This window comes from Schistocerca cancellata, chromosome 1, assembly GCF_023864275.1.
Source record: "Schistocerca cancellata isolate TAMUIC-IGC-003103 chromosome 1, iqSchCanc2.1, whole genome shotgun sequence".
NCBI lineage: Eukaryota > Metazoa > Arthropoda > Insecta > Orthoptera > Acrididae > Schistocerca > Schistocerca cancellata.
In genome coordinates this window covers 878,996,888-879,016,298 of record NC_064626.1, presented here as the reverse complement: position 1 = coordinate 879,016,298, position 19,411 = coordinate 878,996,888, and the positions used below count along the sequence as shown (strand labels likewise).

Below are 19,411 nucleotides of genomic sequence, written 5' to 3'. Positions count from 1 at the left end.
TCATTCTTGTTGATTATGGGAAAGATTACTGCATTTCTTCAGTCTTCTGGAATGTTTTCAGTGTTCCAAATGGTCTCTATTAGTTTGTGAATCCTGGTAACAAAGTATTCACTCCCTTCCTGAATTATTTCAGCATGGATGCCATCTTCTTCTGGGATTTTGTCTTTTTTAAGCCATTTTATCTGCTTCTTGATTTCTTCTATAGTTGGCAGTAGGTATTCATGGTCTGCTGTCTGTGGTAGAGGAAGTTAAAGAGAGTTGTTGGGTCTTCACAACTTAACAAGTCACTGAAATATTCTTCCCATCTCTTTGCAATTTGGTATTCATTTGTCAACATCTCTCCGTTGGCATTTTTTGTGAATTACTCAGTGGGTTTAAACGTTTTCCTCAGATAGTTGACCTTCCTGTACATGTTCTTCATCCTCCTCCTCAGGAAGTCTTCTTCTGCTTGTGTAATAACCCCACTCACTAACTTCCTCTTTTCTCTCTGCGATACTGCTTGTGTTTCTCTTTGGACTCTGTCAAATTCTGCCTTACTGCTCTAATCAGATGCAGACTGTAATCACTTGTCACGGGCTTCTTTTCTCCTGTTGACTGCCTTTTTACAGACCTCATTGAATCATTTCTTCTTCCTCACCACTCTTTATCCAATGACTGCTCCTGCAGCCTTTGTAACCACATTTCTAATTTGTTCAAATTGCTGATTTACATCTGAGTCCTCTGTTTCCGGCACTACTGTAAAACGATTCCTGATCTCAACTCGCAGTTCATTTCTGGTTTCTTCCTATGCTACTTTTTCTATTTTTAATCATGTCACTTTCTTTAGTTTACTTCTTTGGTTTGGTTTCAGTGAGACTGAGTTGACTTTTAACTAAGAAATGGTCGTAACCACACTCAGCCCCACGCGAATTTCTTACATCCATAATACAATTCCTGGCTTCTGTGTTAATTGGTATGTGGTCTATTTGGTTGACTGTTTTTCCATCTGGGGATACCCATGTTCCTTTGTGCACCTGTCGATGTCAGAAGTTAGTGCTACTGATAAACATGCCCTTGGATGTAGCAAAGCTAATTAGCCTTATTCCGTTATCGTTACTATTTTCATGCAGACTATGAGGGCCTATAGTGGGAGTAAAGTTGGTCTCCTTTCCAATCTTCGCATTAAAATTGCCGATGAGAATTTTGCAGATGTTTTTAGGGATGGAATCCATAACATCTTCCAGATCTGCATAGAATATATCCTTTACTTGATCTTCACTTTCCTCTGTTGGTGCATGACAGTTCACAAAGGTAAGTTGCGATTTTTCACTGATAAAGTTAAGCCCGAGATTCTTGGGTTCACTGCCGTAAAATTCTTTACCATTGGTACAACGCCTTCGTTAACACAAAAACCAGTTCCAAAACTGTGCTTGACTGCTTCCCCATACAATATTGTGTAATTTTCTACATGTATTGTACCTGTACCTTCGAACTGAACTTCCTGCAGGGTAACCACCGACATTTTCTGCTTTCCAATTCTCTAACTAAAGTTATTGCTGCCCCAGGTTTGTACAGACTGTACATTCCATGATCCAAATCATAGTCCTTTTCTATGCTTAGTTCATTGTATTGGGTGTCTGTTCTATATCCGAGGCTTCTCTCTAGCTTTCGTAACACGACTGGTTTTACAAGGTGGGACCAGGGTATCGCATTTAGTCTGGATCATCACCTTCGACCTGTCCTAGTTCGGGACGCCCTACCGGTAGCTAAGCTACCACCAGCATAGCTCTCAGGATCATTTCACCATGCAAGCCCCACCACCATGACAAGATAAAGATACCGTTGAGGGGACAGTTCTACTGGAGGATCACGTTATCACTATCCTGTGGGGGCATGAAGGGACCAAGGAAGTCATGTCTCATGGCCGCCTGCTGCCACCAGTGAAGAAGATACACCATCACTACATATTTGTTCTGAATCTCGTTACGTGGTGTGTGTGTGTGTGTGTGTGTGTGTGTGTGTGTGTGTGTGTGTGTGTGTGTGTGCGTGTGATGGAGGGGGGGGGGGGCTGAGGCAGAACATTTGGAGTCTGGTGGCACATGGGAGCCATCAGAATCTCCCTCTTTTTGGAGGATTTCTTTTTGTTCTTAGACAATTTCCACTGGACATGACGGACAAAATGCACACCTTGTTGCTACAAATTAGCATGCAATTTGCCATCAGTCTGTAAAAGGAGACCCTAGTGGAAAATGATACCTGTTGCCACATTCAGACTCCTGTGGGATCATTATAGTGACAGGAACATCACCCAGCTTGTCGCAGATTAGCAGCACCTGTGATTGTGCAGGAGAGGCCATTTTAAGCAGAATGGCACCATTTTTCATTTTTGAAATTGCTGCCACTTCCCCAAACCTGTTATTGAGGTGTTCAATGAAGAACAAAGTATCTGTAGTCATATAGGTATCCCCATGCAAGAACAAACCCAGTATATTGGGGGGAGCATTTCTCCCCTTGTCACTGAACCACCCGTGGAAGTAAGTTTAATTCATTTCAAGTGCAAATCATCTGCAAATGGTACCACCCACTCCAAATGGGGGCTCTCCCCACAGGTGTCACCCAACCACAGCAATGGTTACCTGGCCAGTAAACCATTGCCTTCAGTCGTGGTGAGCACATAATCCTTGGCTTGGGTCCCTACATGGTCAGGGGGCTACCACCACACAGGTACTTGATGAACCCCCGCCCCACAATGGAATGGCTACCATGCTGCATTCTGGGCATAGTATCAGTGCAAGAAAGAAAGGTGGAAAGAGATAAAGGTACGAAAGGTGGCATATACACCACACTGGGTGATCGTCCCTGCACATTCCACACTTCTGTAAAATTTAGAAAAGAAGTAGTGAGTCAGTCCCAACAATGGGGCCATATAATTAATACTGAAAAGCTGTAAAGGGTAAGAAAATGAATGTCTACAACACAAACCAGATCCAAATGCAATCGGCACCAAGAAGACCATCGAATGGAATGGTACACAGGAAAAAAAGAATATGAGAAAGATAGACTTGCAGTACAGAAAGGGGGAGCAGTGCTGCAAGGGCTGGGGCCCTGTGGTGGCCGAGCACATACTCATGAAAGAGAAGTGAGCCCCTAGGAGGGAGGGGGGGGGGGTGACGGGGGTGAATCAAAACTGAAATTACCTTATACACTGAATATTAAATAACAGTGCATATTGTTTCTATTTATGTAATTGTTATTTTATCATAAAAGTTGGTAGCAGTCAGAGGAAATGAAACCATTGAACTGAAGTATTCCCATTCCTCCCAGATGATGAGTGGAAGTAACACAGACAATAAAAAGTGAGCACACTTTACTCAAAATGAAGTGGTCAGCAATGTGTGTTATTCCTTATCTCTGTTTTCATTTAAGTTAACCTTGCATTTACCAATGAAAGCATCATCTCATTCTAACCTTTTTATTTGAAATTCATTAGATCCTAATTTTGTTTAACATGCAAGCTGTATCATTAAAGGAGTTTCAGCCTTTCATACCCATTTGCAAGATTAGATGTAAATTTGACATAGGATCAATAAATGAACTATAGCCATACAGTACAAAACATACGTTATTAACAACATAAACATGGTATAGCTTGCTTGGAACTCAGATAGTTAGTCTTAAAGAGAGGCATAGCTGTGTGTGATTTTTTCAAGAGAAAATTAAGCAGATGATTTAAATCAAATACTAAGAAGAATTGCTCTGCAGAAATTTCTAGGAGTATGGAAGGAGTTTATTCTTCCACTTAGACTAGATCTTACTTCAAGTACATTATTTAAGTTACTAGAGTAGAAAAAAGAGAAGATGAAGAAGTTGTTGTTGTTGGTGGTGGTGGTGGTGGTGGTGGTGGTGGAGGAAGAAGAAGCAACTCCAAGTATATGCAGTAACCAATGTCGAGGAATCTGACCTGCTTTTTGCCACGTATATCATCATTTCAACCACCAGATTCAGTACACAGTTCTAGCTAGTATCATTCTATTGAGTATTTTGTTGCCAGCAGCTTAAGTTATAAAGGATACTTTCAATGAAGTAAAATGATAATCAATGAAATTATTCAAGAGAGCATGGTGAGAAAGCAAATACATTCTTAAAATGGAAATGTTCCACAAAAGCTATTTCACCAGGAAGTTGTCATTTTTCGGTATTGCCTCTTAAAATAAACCTAAATATGAACACTTTGATAAAAACTAGTATAGTCAATTTTGGGTTTTAGACAGTAGAACAACAACTGTACTGCCTGCAAAAAATAAGTGAAGCACTCAGAAGAAACCAGATTTGTGAGCATGTTTGTCCAATATTGGACGATATGGAAATTTGACAGCAGGCATATTTGTTGTCAGGGTTTCAGCTGATCACGTCTGACCATCACACAGGAGGATCGTTGTACTGTGCAACCAAGGTGTAAAGCCTTCACATCTGCACCTGCCATCTGAGAACAAGTATTGGATACCCTGCCCATTGGGTAGAGACTAGCAGCAGCCCATCTAAGGAATTACCATTCACGCATAGGCTGCTGTTAACACTGCAACAGATACAGCTATGTTTGGAGCAGGTTGCCATTAACACAACATGAACAGCTGTGTTTGAAGTGGTGCCATGAACTGGAAGCACAGACTACTGATAAAATGCATTGGACGTTGTGGTTCTGTACTATCCCACATAAGCATCACCAGTGGGCATGGTAATGACCTGGGGATATGTTACATCTTTTTAATGTTTTGGGGAGGCACAGTAGTGTTACTCCTGGCGTCACTGTATGCGAACCAATCCGGTATGATCTGAAGTCACAGCTAGTAGTGATTGAGGGAACTCATGACAGTACCTAGCAAACATCCGGTGTCCTGATGGGTTACTCTTATGCGATAGTATCTTGGTTCTATTTTTCAACAGGAAAATGCTCGTCCGTAGAGGGCATGTGTGTCTGTGAGCTATCTGCATGGTGCTGAGGTATTCACTTGGCCAGAAAGATCCTGTAATGGATCTGGGAGATGTGTTATTTTCTACCGGATTTGTCGATACCAAATCTAATGAGGGAAGTTGTAAATGTTTTCTTATATTTTTGTCAGAATATTTTTTTTTGTGAATTGTAATTTGCCTTATTTTATGCTAATTTACTTATATTTTTGAGAGTGACAGTATATTGATTAATAATAAAGAATATCAAAGAGACTGGTTACAAGTGGAAGCTTGTGTGTTGTGTAAAATGTCTTTGACACTGGAGTCATCTCTGACCGTAGTCTGTCAGCAGTGAACTCTCGGTGTGTGTTGAAGGTGGAACAACGTGCAGGTCGCCGTAATAATAATTTGCTAGTGAACAGGAAAAATGAATTATGTTACTACTTTTTTTATATAAACATCAAGAAGGAACCACATTCAAAGAAATGGTATTTGAAGCACCAAAAATGAGTCAAACACATTGAACCAGGTCATTTCTGCAGCCGACAAAACTGCATTGTGGAATCATACTTTCACTAGACAACTGAAGCCAACACAAAAAGACAAATATTGTCTTGTAAACATTTCACGGAAAAGGTACCATCACGAAATATGCTAAATACAGTATATATAAAAATAGTGAGCATATTTCAATCCCCAGATCTGTCCCTGGTAGAATACGTGTGGGAACAGCTCAGATGTCATCTCTGTCCCAGTGCCAGCATCCTGGATATCAAGGATCTGTTACAACAGTTGTGGGCCAGCTTGCCTCAGAAAGGGACACAATAGCTTTATAACACTCTTCCCAACGATATCAGTGCATGAATCCAGGCCAGATGAGGTGCAACGTCATACTTATCAGTGGATTCATACTGTTGAGTGCTTTGTAAACTTGACACTATTCTGTAATCACTGAAATAACAACACACAGCTCTTAATTCACAAAGTTCTACTTCATTTCCTCCTCCCATTTTGAGTGCTTTTTGTCGGGAAGTATATAAAGGAAAAATAATTACACAGGAAAAACAATGTAACTAATGCATTAAAAATTGAAAAATGGTGTAAATACGAAGAACAGTTACCCCCTCCATGTATTCTCATTGACAGTGACAGTAATCAAGGCTTCAAGGTCAAAGTACCCAGTGGAATCATAATGTAACATTGTGAAGGAAACTTCACGGAACTATGAATGAGTGCCAACCAGATGCACACAACATATAAGACTTCTCGTCTCTGAATTTGTAAAATAAATCTCCTCCATGAAACAATTTGAAGGTAAAGAAATCCAACTGACCATGACTAGCAAAAGCCGAAATATTTTATTAACAAGTATTATGTCATGATGTGAAAATCATTTACTTACCTACGTCACTCTTGTACTGACTCAGGATTGAGTTAATCTGTTGTGTTATGGCTGCTGCAGTCTGCAAATCCAAGCTGCTTACTTCCCCAACCTATTAGTACAGATGCATTGATGCATTACTAAGACAGTATTAAACAAAGCACGAGCAAATGAAAATGAATTAGTGTCTAATAGTAGCAGATGTGTTCTGTAACTAGCTAGTAAACTGGAAATGAATTGTGCAGACCCTTCTGCATCTGAATGGTCATTCACCAATTTACACAGCTGATATAGCACATTGAGTACAAAGTCTGCATCACCCATTCTTTATTTATGCACCACATATATTACAAGTTAGAGAAAAGTACAACAGTAATGGTTATTATTTGTAAGGGAACAGATATTGATACCATTACCATGAATCTTACCCTTACACGTCTCTCAGGACTTAAGGTCACAGTTGGTGTGAGGTTTCCCCATTCAGCTTGAAAGGAGGGGGGGGGGGGGGGGGGATCTTTTGGTGCCAATAAGAAAGGCACATGGGACAGTCTGTGGAGTGAGAAAATGGAGTGAATCTGAATGCACTACTGGCATGACTAGTATTCATTCGAAGTATTGTCATGATATAGGAACCATACAGAATTTAAAAACAACAGTGCATGCATGGGTACCTTTGTTCCTATATGGTGCCAGCTGGGCTAACAGTGCCAGTGCTGCATTTTGGCAGGTGGACTAAGCTGTGGTGAGGGTGTGACACATGGGGTGGGTAAAGGGAGAGGGAGGCAGAAGTCAGAGAGAGGTATTGGTGGTGGATGGCTAGCAGTTCAGAGCGAGCAGCAAGTTTGCTGGCTATGAATGTAGGAGGGAGGGGTGGCAGGTACATGGGCTAGGCATGTGACACATAGTTGCCAGAGAAGTACATGCTGAAAGTGATGTGGTGATTGAATTGGGAGGTAGTGACAGGATGGAAGATGGGGAAACTGTTGGGTGGAGGATGTGGGGACAGCAGGTTACTGGAGACTGAGGCCAGGAGTGGAGGCTATGTTATAAGGATGACTCCCATCTGTGTAGTTCAGAGAGTCTGATGATGGAGGGAATGATCCGGATTGGTCGGGTTGTGAAGCAGCCACTGAAATTGAGCATGTTGCACTCAGCTGCATATTCTATCACTGGGCAGTCAACTTTGTTCTTGGAGACAGTTTGGCAGCAGCGTTTGATCCCGGTGGACAGCTAGTCATAGCGACATAAAAAGCTGTGCAGTGTTTGCGGTAGAGCTGGTATAAGATATGGCTACTATCACAGGTGGCGTGGCCTCTGACTGGGTAGGATTAAGCCTATGAAGAACTGGAGGTGGTGGTGTCAGTTGGGTTGATTGGGCTGGTCTTGCACCATGGCTTCCACAAGAATATTATCATTGTGGCAAGGGAGTGGGAGTAGGATAGGAATGGACTAGTATGATGTGTAAGTTTGGTGGGCAATGGAACAGTATTTTAGGAGGGGTGGGAAGGATCTCGAGTAGGATGTCCCTCATTTCACAGCATGATGAGAGATAATTAAAGCCCTGGCAACTGACAGGGTTCAGTTGTTCCAGTCCACGGTGATAATGGATGGTGGGAGGATTGGGAAAGGGGGGGGGGGGATGTTGTGAGGATATGCAATGGAAGGCCTGTTTGTGGACTAGGTTTGGAGCATTGTCTGTCTGTGAACGCCTTTGTGAGACCTTCAGCATACTGGACAAGGAGTTGTCGTCACAGCAGATATGCTATCCACCAGTGGCTATGCTGCACAGGAGGTTTTTTTTTTTTGTGTGTGGAAGGGACAGCAGCTGTCGAAAGGTGGGTACTGTTAGCGGTTAGTGGATTTAATGTGGACAGAGGTGTGGATGGAGCCATCAGAGAGGTTGAGGTTAACATTCAAGATGGCTGCCTGTTGGGTAGAGGAGAATAAGGTGAAGTGGATGCAAGAGAAGGTCTTGAGGTTGTGAAGGAGTATGGATAGGGCATCTTGACCATAAGATCAGATCATGAAGATATCATCAAACAACCTGCACCTTATTAGAGGCTGGGAGTTTTGAAAAGCTAGGAAAGTTTCCTCCACATGATCCATAAACAGGTGGCATACAAGAGTGCTATATGGGTGTCTGTGGCTATGCCACAGATTTTGTTGTATACCTTCTGTTCAAAGGAAAACTGTTTGTGAGCCAGGAAATAGTTGGTAAGATGTATAGGAAAGAGGTGGTGGGTTTGCAGTCTGAAGGAGAGATAGTGTTTGACAGTGGTAAGGCTGCGGGCATGAGGGATGCTCATGTATATGAGATGGGATTAATATTGACAAGTACTGATCTAGGAGGTAAGGGGGCTTTTCATGTTGGTGTGACTACTAACCAGCTGTGTACCAGGATGAATAGCCACTGCCAAACTGCTGCAAAGAACAAAGCTGACCACCTAGTGGCACAACATGCAGCTGAGCGCATGACCGTTTCACAACCCGGGCCATCTGGATCCTTCCCTCCGCCACCAGCCTGTCTAAACAACACAGATGGGAAATGAAGGACGGCTAAATAGTTTGGAATATGTTAAATGAAACAAAAGACAAAATAATTCAATAAACAGATGAGCAGCCAAAATGAAATGGAGATAAAGCATGTAGAAAGTATTGAGTTCCTATGACTAGAGACTGGATTATAAGCCTCATAAAAACCTTAAAATATGCATGAGAAATGCACGAAAAGTGTCAAATATGCAAGATCACATAATTAAAAAACATGGCAGTCACTGCATGCAATATATCTCAAAGTGGAACCCGTGCATATCAATTATGAGGAAGAGTGCTGGCCACGCAAAAATCGGTACATTCAGATCACTGATATCATTTGCTGAATACTTTCTGGTAGAGGTTAGGAAGGGGGCCTTTCTGGAATTATTTTCTAAAAAATCTGCAAAATGGGGATGCATACGGTATTTCAGGAATTGTTCCTGTTTTGCTATTATTGTCAGTAACAAGCGCATGTGATGCAAGTGACTTGCAGCGGTACAAGTGATATGTATAGGACCAACTTCGAGATATATCACATGCAGAGGGGCATGCTAAAAAACTCTGTAATATTTCATTTAAAAAACAACATATAATCATGAACTTTTCTGAACAGCATTAACTTTTAATTAATACTATAGGACCAAAGCATTTATTTTACAATTTTCTACTATTGTAAACATAGATGACCAAGTACTGTTCCAAATGTTCGGTAGTAAGATTGTGTCTTCGATCACTCAAAACATTTTTATAAGCAGAAAAGGACCATTCTGCATCAACTTAGGTACCTGGGCAGTATTTGAATCTGGGTGTATGTTGGATGTTGGCACTTACTGTTTCTGGTAAACTTCACCCGTCCCATTAATAAAACTACCAATTTGGCACAAGGACTCAAGGCCCAGGTTATTGTTTAAAATGTTTTCAAACTTCTCTTTAAGTTTTCTTGGGAATATCTCTGGCAATGAGGAGTTCACTAGAATAATTTTATTCATTAACTGAATAGATTCATTCAATGCCAAACGTTGCGTTTCAAGCTTTTTAACACTTGCAGGTATATGGGAAAATGAGTGCTAATCACAGCAATGTCTTTTTCAATACTTGAATCGTTAAAAACTTCTTGCACTGGAAAACTGCCAAAGCCTCTGCACTATTGAAGCCATTTACTACCCCTCTAATGGCCTCGAAATGTTCACTGTGAAACAACACAGCATCAAACCCATGTAACCAATGAGTTACCACTGGTTCAGGAGCTAAATTCACATTTGGTAGATTTTTTTTGTAGGTCTTGATGTGAGCAGGAGCCTTTAAAAACACATTCTGAAATCAGTTTATTTACATTCACAAATGTGGAACGTACTTCTTCAGCTAGGCGATGTACTCCATGAGCAAATCACGTCACATGATTCAAATTGGGATAAAATATTCAGAGGGCTTTTCCCAATTTGATCATATAGGGAGTAGCATCTGAAATAAACACAAACACCCTTTCATCTCCTGAAGATCTGGGAATATTTTTTCTAATATCATCCACAAATCTGTTGATTGTAGAATGATTTTCTTTTCAAGTTCTTTGCAGGCTGCTAACAAGGCAGAAGAAGGCTCTTTTAAAGCACCAACCATTAAATTTGGAATGTAATGTCAACAAGTGTCTGCAGTTTTTTCAACTGAAATCCAGATAATGCTGTCCTTGAGTTCATTGCATATTTGTTCCAGAACATTTACGTAAATTGGCGTTATGTGCTTTTTACGCAATGTTGATTCATCTGGTATATTTTGATTCAAGCAATGTTTGCGTAGGAGGCCTCTGAGGATAGGGTTTGTAAGTTTGTGAAGAGGAATATTGCTTGCAATGAATGCTTCACCTAGATCCACAGTAAACTGACTTTTTTGTTACCTTTGGACAAATCTCTGCTACTGCAACTTGCTGTTGTCAGAAGTTGTTGTGGTCATTTCTTCTGCATTCCTGCGATATAAAGACTTGTCTTGATGTGCTGGCCTATTTAACCACACAATGTGGTTAAATAGGCACAAACTCGGCAACATACAACAATTCCGTCATATATAAATGTTCCAGGATGGTCAGCTATCCATGAAATGACATTTCTTTTTTCGGGCAGCATGGCACACAGCACATTACACACTACACATTGTAAACGCGTTCAACCATGTACAAGTAAATAGAAAGCTTAACTGAAACAATGGACATGCGACTAAAAGCTTGTGTAGTTTAATTTAATTGTTGCCGATGCGAACGGTAGGTCACCGGAGGGGATTAACCGCGGCTGCAGGTGCAGGGGCATTGACTATGTCTGCCTGTTCCTGTTCCTGTTCCTCTTCTGTAATGATTTCGCTAGGCAGTGGACTCTCGGTTAGCGACTGCACGCAGTTCTCGGTCACAGTCAATCTGTGAGACATCAAAACTAGATCGAGCTAGAGACCGCTCATCTAAGTTTTTAAAATACTGTAAACATAGAGCGAAAATATGCATTGTCACTAGTTTATAGTTAAAATGTACATTACCCAGCAAAAAGGAGCCAAATCTGCAAATGCATATGCAACATGCAAATTCATGTAATCCAGTCTCTACTAATGACTATAGGGTTAGCTTACATAGGCTATTATTCTGATACTGTTGGAATGTGATTCAAGTCACAAGAATGGATACAAGGTATCAACAGGTTTGAAGGAGAACTTTATGAATTTTCTTGAACATGTGACAGAAGCACAGCTGACTGTGTGTGTGTGTGTGTGTGTGTGTGTGTGCGTGTGTGTGTGTGTGTGTGTGTGTGTGTGTGTGTGTGTGTGTGTGTTTTGGGCATGCAGAAAAGGAGGGGGGGGGCATGTGATTAAGAAGAAGACATAAATTCTTTGTGTGCACTCTTTCAAGAACAGGTGTGTCTCATAAAGAATCAAATTATCTAATTTAATCTGAACTGTTAAAGAAATGCAAAAACCATACAAAGTGTTAAACACATGATAAATTATGTATTAATATCTCATGATGATCTACAGTCATGATTAATTTTATTATTACTATCACTATTATTGAGATAACAATGGACAGAGTCAAAAAGTAAAATCCAGCAAAACATTACTTTTGAAAGAAACACTGAGGTATAGCCAACAGCAACACAAAAAATACAATATCATACTGTATGCCATGGTGAGAAACAAAAGAAAAGTGAGAAATAAAAGAAAAGTAAGAAAGAAAAAGATGTAAGAAGTGTTACAGTAGGTCACTCACTATCCTAAACTAGGACAGCTTTTCATTTGTCTAATACAGAAAATTATAACCCTTTATTTCCAGCAAAAGTTAGATATTTTTTTAGTAAACACTGATTTTCAAATATCAGCATTGGTATGTACTTTCATCTGTACAGATACTCAAGCTATCTATATGACGGTTGTTGGCTGAGCTATCAATAGCCTTTCTCTATCATCCTGAGTACTTTCAGATTAAAAAGCTCTTCCAAGTTCATGATGAACCATCAAAATTTTGTTGTTGGAATTGATCACTAAAGCCCTCTTGCAGTAACACAAAGATTGGCTTGCATTTTCCCTGTCAGCAATATGCCTAAGTTCATCTCTCAAAACTAAATTAGCATTTATTAATACACCATTCATGTGAGGCAACCCAAACTCAGTTATTCAGCTGATAAATATGCTACACACCACAACATACACTGATGGGGGGAAAAAAATTGCAACACCAAAAAGAAGATGTGCTACGTAAACAAATGTTGGTAGGTGAGTTTCTACATCTGAAAGATGATGACTATTAAAATATTGCACAAGTCACATAAGAGTGGTGCTAGTGGCGCCACTACACTGATGAAAATCAGGTTCGCTTTAAATATATGCTGTAACAGTCATGAGTGTTGGCTACCTCTGAGATTGGACGTGGTGAACTGGTGTTTGTCAAGAACACCTTCAAGGTGACAAAGACACCATTATCAACACCTCTGTGACCTTCAATGATGTCATGTAATATGGCTACAAGAAGCTGTATGTTCCTTCTATGAGACTGCAAAAAGGCTTGGCAGGAATGTAGCCACTGTGCACGAATGCTGGCAGTGGTGGTCAAGAGAACTTACAGTCACGAGAAGACCAGGCTCCGGTCGACATATGGCGCTCCGAGAGGGAAGAATATTGTGTTTGGTACGTAGCTCTGGTGCATCGTATTGCATCTGCAGCAGCAATCTGACCAGCAGTTGGCACCACAATGACACAACAAACTGTTACAAATCAGTTACTTCAAGGACAGCACTGAGCAGATGCCCTATACTGTACATTCCACAGACCACAAACCACCACAACGTCAATGGTATTGAGCAAGAGCTCATTGGAGGGCAGGGTGGAGGTCTTTTGTGTTTTCTGATGAAAGCTGGTACTGCCTCAGTGCCAACGATGGCATGTGTTGGTTAAAAGGCCAGTTAAGGGCCTGCAACCAACCTTTCCACAAGCTAGACACACTGGACCTATGCCTGGAGTTATGTTCTGCATGCAGTTTCATATGACAGCAGGAATGCTTTAGTGCTTATCCCTTGCAGCCTGACTAAAAATTTGTATGTCAACCTGGTTATTTGACCTGTTGTGCTGCCGTTCATGAACAGCACTCCAGGGGTATTTACCAACAGGATAATTCTCACCAAAATACTGCTGTCGTAACCCAACATTCTCAACAATGTTGACATGTCGCCTTGTCCTGCTCAATCACGGGATCTTTCTCCAATCGAGCACATATGGGACATCAACGGACAACAACTACAGCATCATCCAGAATCAGCACTAACTGTCTCTGTATTGACCGAGCAAGTGCAACAGACATGAAACTGTCATCCAGTAGCTGTATAACACATTGCATGCAAGTCTGCATGCTTGCATTCAACATTCTGGCAGATACACCAGTTATTAAAGTAGCAGCATTTCATGTTTGCAATGCCTAATCTCACCCGTGATCTTGCAATGTTTATCATTTACACATGTTACCTAGACAAATTTATACCCAAATTTTCATTCTACATTAATTTTTTTTTGGTGTTGTGATTTTTTTCCCATCATTGTATAATAATTTCAACAGCTGCTTCTGTAACTGTCACTTGTAACTCTCCCCTCCAGTATAATCTCCTCCAAAGTGCGTAAGTGAGAACAGTCATTACAATCTATTCCAGAAAATTCATGAAATCGCTCTATCTATCTTTCTGTCACTCCTCGTCTAATGCCACATAATGTTTGAGAGTATATGACAACAAAGAAAAACATGAATTCCACAACACTTTCCAACATGTTAAACATACCATACACTGTTTAATAAGCTGGCTTAAGGCATCACTCAGACTCTTGATCTTTGGCAAATGTGCAGTAAATGCAATATTTGCTGCTTGCCTATCTTTGGACTGCCTGCAAAACAAGTGAAAAGAAAGTAAGACACAAATATTTTTGGACATTGTTAAGGTAAAAACATGATACACAATCATATGATCAATCACCGAGAACAGTTAAAAATTATGTACATAAAATGACCAAAAAACTCTATTTATAATATATCAAAACACAAACACCTGCCCTTAATGTCTATCTGTGTTCATTATTTTGAGTATTGCAATCTTTTTGTGCTGAAACAGAACTGGAAACATACACAATGCTTTCAAAAACTGAACTGAAATGGTGAGAGGGGGTTTGGACATCACTCCTCCCTAGAATTATAATTAACTGTCTGACCCACTGAGTGACCTTACTCAGTGATCAGATAGGCAACAAATTAAGAAATGTTCAAATGCTGAACACTTTCATCAACTTGTAGAGACAGCATCAATATGGTTCCAATTGCAATCATGACTCCATTGCTGTGTCATTGGTGCCTCCCCCATCTCTATGATGTTCATGGTGCATACCTTCTGATAGGACTGCATTTCATGGCTTTTCTACTGAGCAAATATAAACTAATAAGCACAAGGTTTATTTTACTGACAGGTAATGTGGGAATAGCCACTGAATAAGAAAATTATTGCAGAAGGGATGGCAGGCAGAATGACAGTTTATTTAGCAGTGGCACTACAGAGCACTCTGTTTCAATTCTGTCTGTAAATCTTAAAAGTGATGCTTTGTAGATACAGACTACTTTTAACCATCTCCACACATCAACAATGTATCCAAACACATCAGACCAATTAGAAAGTCTTAAGGAAAACGTTCCTAAGTGAGTCCCTACGAAGAGTCTCACAACCCCTTTGCAAGTTAACTAGGTCTGTCACAGCTGAAGTGCAGAGAAGGAAAGCACTACTGACAGCTGGCTTTGTAATCTGCCCCAAAACAACACGGCAGAACACTAAAAGTAATGGAAAAGAAAGGAAAATCACATTTGGTCAATTTTTGGCTTACAGTCTGAAAAATATGCACTTCTAGGGGAACATCACGCAGCACAAAAGAATACTAAAAATTCCTGAGCTATGGCTTTTTTGTATGGTGAATAGTTTAGCACAGGGAGCAGCTGAGGAATGTGTTGCTTTAATCTTTGGAACACGTATTGTGTTCGAGTATAATGTCTTTTCTGGAGACTAGAAATCTACTCTGTAGGAATGAGCATGGTTTTCGAAAAAGACAGTCATGTGAAACCCAGCTCGCGCTATTCGTCCACGAGACTCAGAGGGCCATAGACACGGGTTCACAGGTAGATGCCGTGTTTCTTGACTTCCACAAGGCGTTCGATACAGTTCCCCACAGTCGTTTATTGAACAAAGTAAGAGCATATGGACTATCAGACCAATTGTGTGATTGGATTGAGGAGTTCCTAGATAACAGGACGCAGCATGTTATTCTCAATGGAGAGAAGTCTTCCGAAGTAAGAGTAATTTCAGGTGTGCCGCAGGGGAGTGTCATAGGACCGTTGCTGTTCACAATATACATAAATGACCTGGTGGATGACATCGGAAGTTCACTGAGGCTTTTTGCAGATGATGCTGTGGTGTATCGAGAGGTTGTAACAATGGAAAATTGTACTGAAATGCAGGAGGATCTGCAGCGAATTGACGCATGGTGCAGGGAATGGCAACTGAATCTCAATGTAGACAAGTGTAATGTGCTGCGGATACACAGAAAGATAGATCCTTTATCATTTAGCTACAAAATAGCAGGTCAGCAACTGGAAGCAGTTAATACCATAAATTATCTGGGAGTACGCATTAGGAGTGATTTAAAATGGAATGATCATATAATGTTGATTGTCGGTAAAGCAGATGCCAGACTGAGATTCATTGGAAGAATCCTAAGGAAATGCAATCCCAAAACAAAGGAAGTAGGTTACAGTACGCTTGTTCGCCCACTGCTTGAATACTGCTCAGCAGTGTGGGATCCGTACCAGATAGGGTTGATAGAAGATATAGAGAAGATCCAACGGAGAGCAGCGCGCTTCGTTACAGGATCATTTAGTAATTGCGAAAGCGTTACGGAGATGATAGATAAACTCCAGTGGAAGACTCTGCAGGAGAGACGCTCAGTAGCTCGGTACGGGCTTTTGTCAAAGTTTCGAGAACATACCTTCACCGAAGAGTCAAGCAGTATATTGCTCCCTCCTACGTATATCTCGCGAAGAGACCATGAGGATAAAATCAGAGAGATTAGAGCCCACACAGAGGCATACCGACAATCCTTCTTTCCACGAACAATACGAGACTGGAATAGAAGGGAGAACCGATAGAGGTACTGAAGGTACCCTCCGCCACACACCGTCAGGTGGCTTGCAGAGTATGGATGTAGATGTAGATGTAGATGAATCTTCTGTTGTCCTTGGGAAGACCCCACATCTTGCATGGCATTTACTCTTCCTCAAAAGTTGCAGATTCCCCACACAGGCCTGCCTTGTAATCTGCTTAGCAGGTGACCAGTGCAGTTCAGTTCAGTTTTAATGGCCTATGTGCAGATAATGTTTCCATTATATCTGTGAACGAGAACTTTATTTGTCGTGAAATGCTGCATGATGGAATGAAAAAGGTGTCTACAGTGAGGAAACAGGGCCTGGAGAACTTCAATCAAAGAAATGCAGCATAAAGACGGTTTTTATATAAATTTTATTTACATCAAGATGGGTTTTGGGCTTTCACCCGTGTTCACTTGGTTAATACATTGAAATCTTCATCAATAAAACATTTTTGTCAACTGCATTTTGAATGCTTTAGCTAGCCTGTGCAAAATAATTCGTTTGCTACCACATTTCCCGAATTGTGTACACATGTTTAATTAATAGTTTAGTAACCAAAACTCTCCTGTGCATAATCAACATGAATTCCACAAACACTGAGGTTGCAAAATTTTGCATGTTCTGTTTTCCTCACAAGATGGACAGCAATATCCAGACTGATGAAGTGTTCCCCAAGTTTTGGCAAGCACTTCATACAGTTCCACACAGTCGCTTAGTTAATGAAATGAGTTTAAAGAATAGGTGGCAGAATAAGTGGTTGGTTTCAGGATTTCCTATCAGATAAAACTCAGTAACTCCTTAACTGGACAAAAACTCTGGACTTACCCTAAAAGTGTGTTGTATGACTATTAGTGTTCATGATATACAGGGTGTCTCTCCCAAGAATCATCAGGCAGATTTTCTCTGGTGTTTCGGCAGATATTTGCAATTTCGTTTTTGCATGGTGTAGCTGAGGTCACCCCAAACAAATAGTGCTCATCACATCTTTTGTGCAACACCCAGTATTGATGTAAGGTGTTGGTTTATTTCCATTACAATAAAATTATTTTTATAGCATATAGTGGAGATGATGAATTGCTGCATTATATGGTGAATAACGACTTTCCTTTTCACAATATAAAATCCTGAATTTTCCATTGTTTGTGTATTTTTAAAGCAGAAACTTATGTTCCCATTCAATGGGAGATTAGTTTAGTGCAATATTTGTTTTATCGATATGTATTAATAGGGACATTAAAACTCAAAGAATAAAAAGTGCACAAGCAGCAACACCACCTTGCTGGCCTGCACAGAATGCTACCGCCTAGCGTGAAATGCTACTGAGTCGTTGCTGGATTACTGTTTATTCTTCATGTTTTACTGTCCCTGTTTATACTTATTGATAAAACAAATATCAGACAAGACTAATTTCATAGTGCTCTATCAGATAGGCATGTATAATTCTGATTTTAAAATAATGTTGTTTGTAAACAGGGACAAACCAATACTTTGTTGACACTGGATGTTGCACGAAAGAAGTGATGAGCAGTAATTGTTTAGGCTGACTCCAGCTACACGATGCAAAAACTAAATTACAAGCATCTGTCAAACACAAGAGAAAATGCACCTGATGACTCTTAGGAGAGACACCCATTATATAGATGACTTGGTTAATAATACTGGAACCTTCATGAGGCCATTCATAGATGACAATGTCATTTTTAAGAATATCTATATCCCAGAAAATTGAAGCAAAATGCAGGAAGCCCTGTTAAGTACCTACTTCTCGTGCAGGGAGCAGCAGTTGACTCAACATAAATGAATGTGAAGTACTGCACATTTATAGGCATGAAGACCCATTGTTCTTCATTATAATGGAAACAGTACACAAGCCTCCGTTTATTTTTTTTTTTTTTTTGCGCCAAACATAGTATACATTGAAGCATATACTGACAAATAGTAAATGCAGTTTATAATAATGATGAATGTTTAAGAGAGAATTGTTATCTATTTCAATGTATACAGAGTGACATCTTGTCATAGGCATGAGACCCAAGCTGGTCAGCTACAGAGGGCAATAAAGAGCCAGCTACTGTAACTCCTGACAGAAGCAAATCTGGACTGAAATACTATATAAATCATGAATTAACTGACACCTATTAGCACATTATTCTGTACTGTTGTAAGGAGACTGAATCATTGTCCTATTTGCTGTAGTTAAAAGTTGGAGTTACCTACTGTGTGACGACTAGTACCCAGTGAGAGCCATACATCTGTAGTGTTTAAGGTACAATGCTTGATCCATCCCAAGTTTGAGTGGGTAGCATCTAGGTTGATTAATTTATGTAGTGTAATTTTGGAATGAGATTATAGTAGACAGATCACACCTGAAGTGGAAAAGTTAAATTTTATTTGGAGAGGGGAAAAGTGACACCTTTGATTAGAGGTCATTTTCGTTATATTGTTTTGTGTGGCAGCTGTGAAGCAAAGGTGACAAGATAAAAGTGGGATGAGAATTATTATACTGCTCATGCTGCACCATGGTTGTAGGTGAAAGAAGTTTGTGTTTTCTATTTAAAATAGAACAGCTGACCTTTCAATTAGGAGATAGCAATCATTTTTATCCCCAATTTCTTGCGCAATGTGGGCTTGTAATTGTCTTTTTGTCTTGTTGTGATAGTTTGATTTGAAATAAAAGAAAAAAGCATTTACTGTTATTTTCATTACAAGCCTATGTAGTATTACATGTTAAAGAACAGAATTAAATTTGCCCACTATAAACTGGTTTTATTTTGAAGAAAAGAAAAGTGTGGTACTAGAAAATATTTAATATCTGAGAATGTGCCTTGATATTCATGAAATACAGTATTTATTAGTGAAATGCAATATGAATA

The 19,411-nt window shown here is 40.1% G+C and overlaps 1 protein-coding gene across 1 annotated transcript in view; it reads right to left on the bottom strand.

Moving 5' to 3' along the window:
* LOC126190432 (mRNA export factor Gle1-like) overlaps nucleotides 1–19,411 on the bottom strand; it is a 114,736-nt gene that overhangs the window by 57,493 nt on the left and 37,832 nt on the right. Inside the window, exons 5-6 of the mRNA XM_049931021.1 lie at nucleotides 14,140–14,242; nucleotides 6,332–6,422 (exon numbers count right to left, since the gene is read on the bottom strand). Of these exons, the coding sequence (XP_049786978.1) occupies nucleotides 6,332–6,422; nucleotides 14,140–14,242 (194 nt within the window). The remainder of the gene's footprint in view (nucleotides 1–6,331; nucleotides 6,423–14,139; nucleotides 14,243–19,411) is intronic.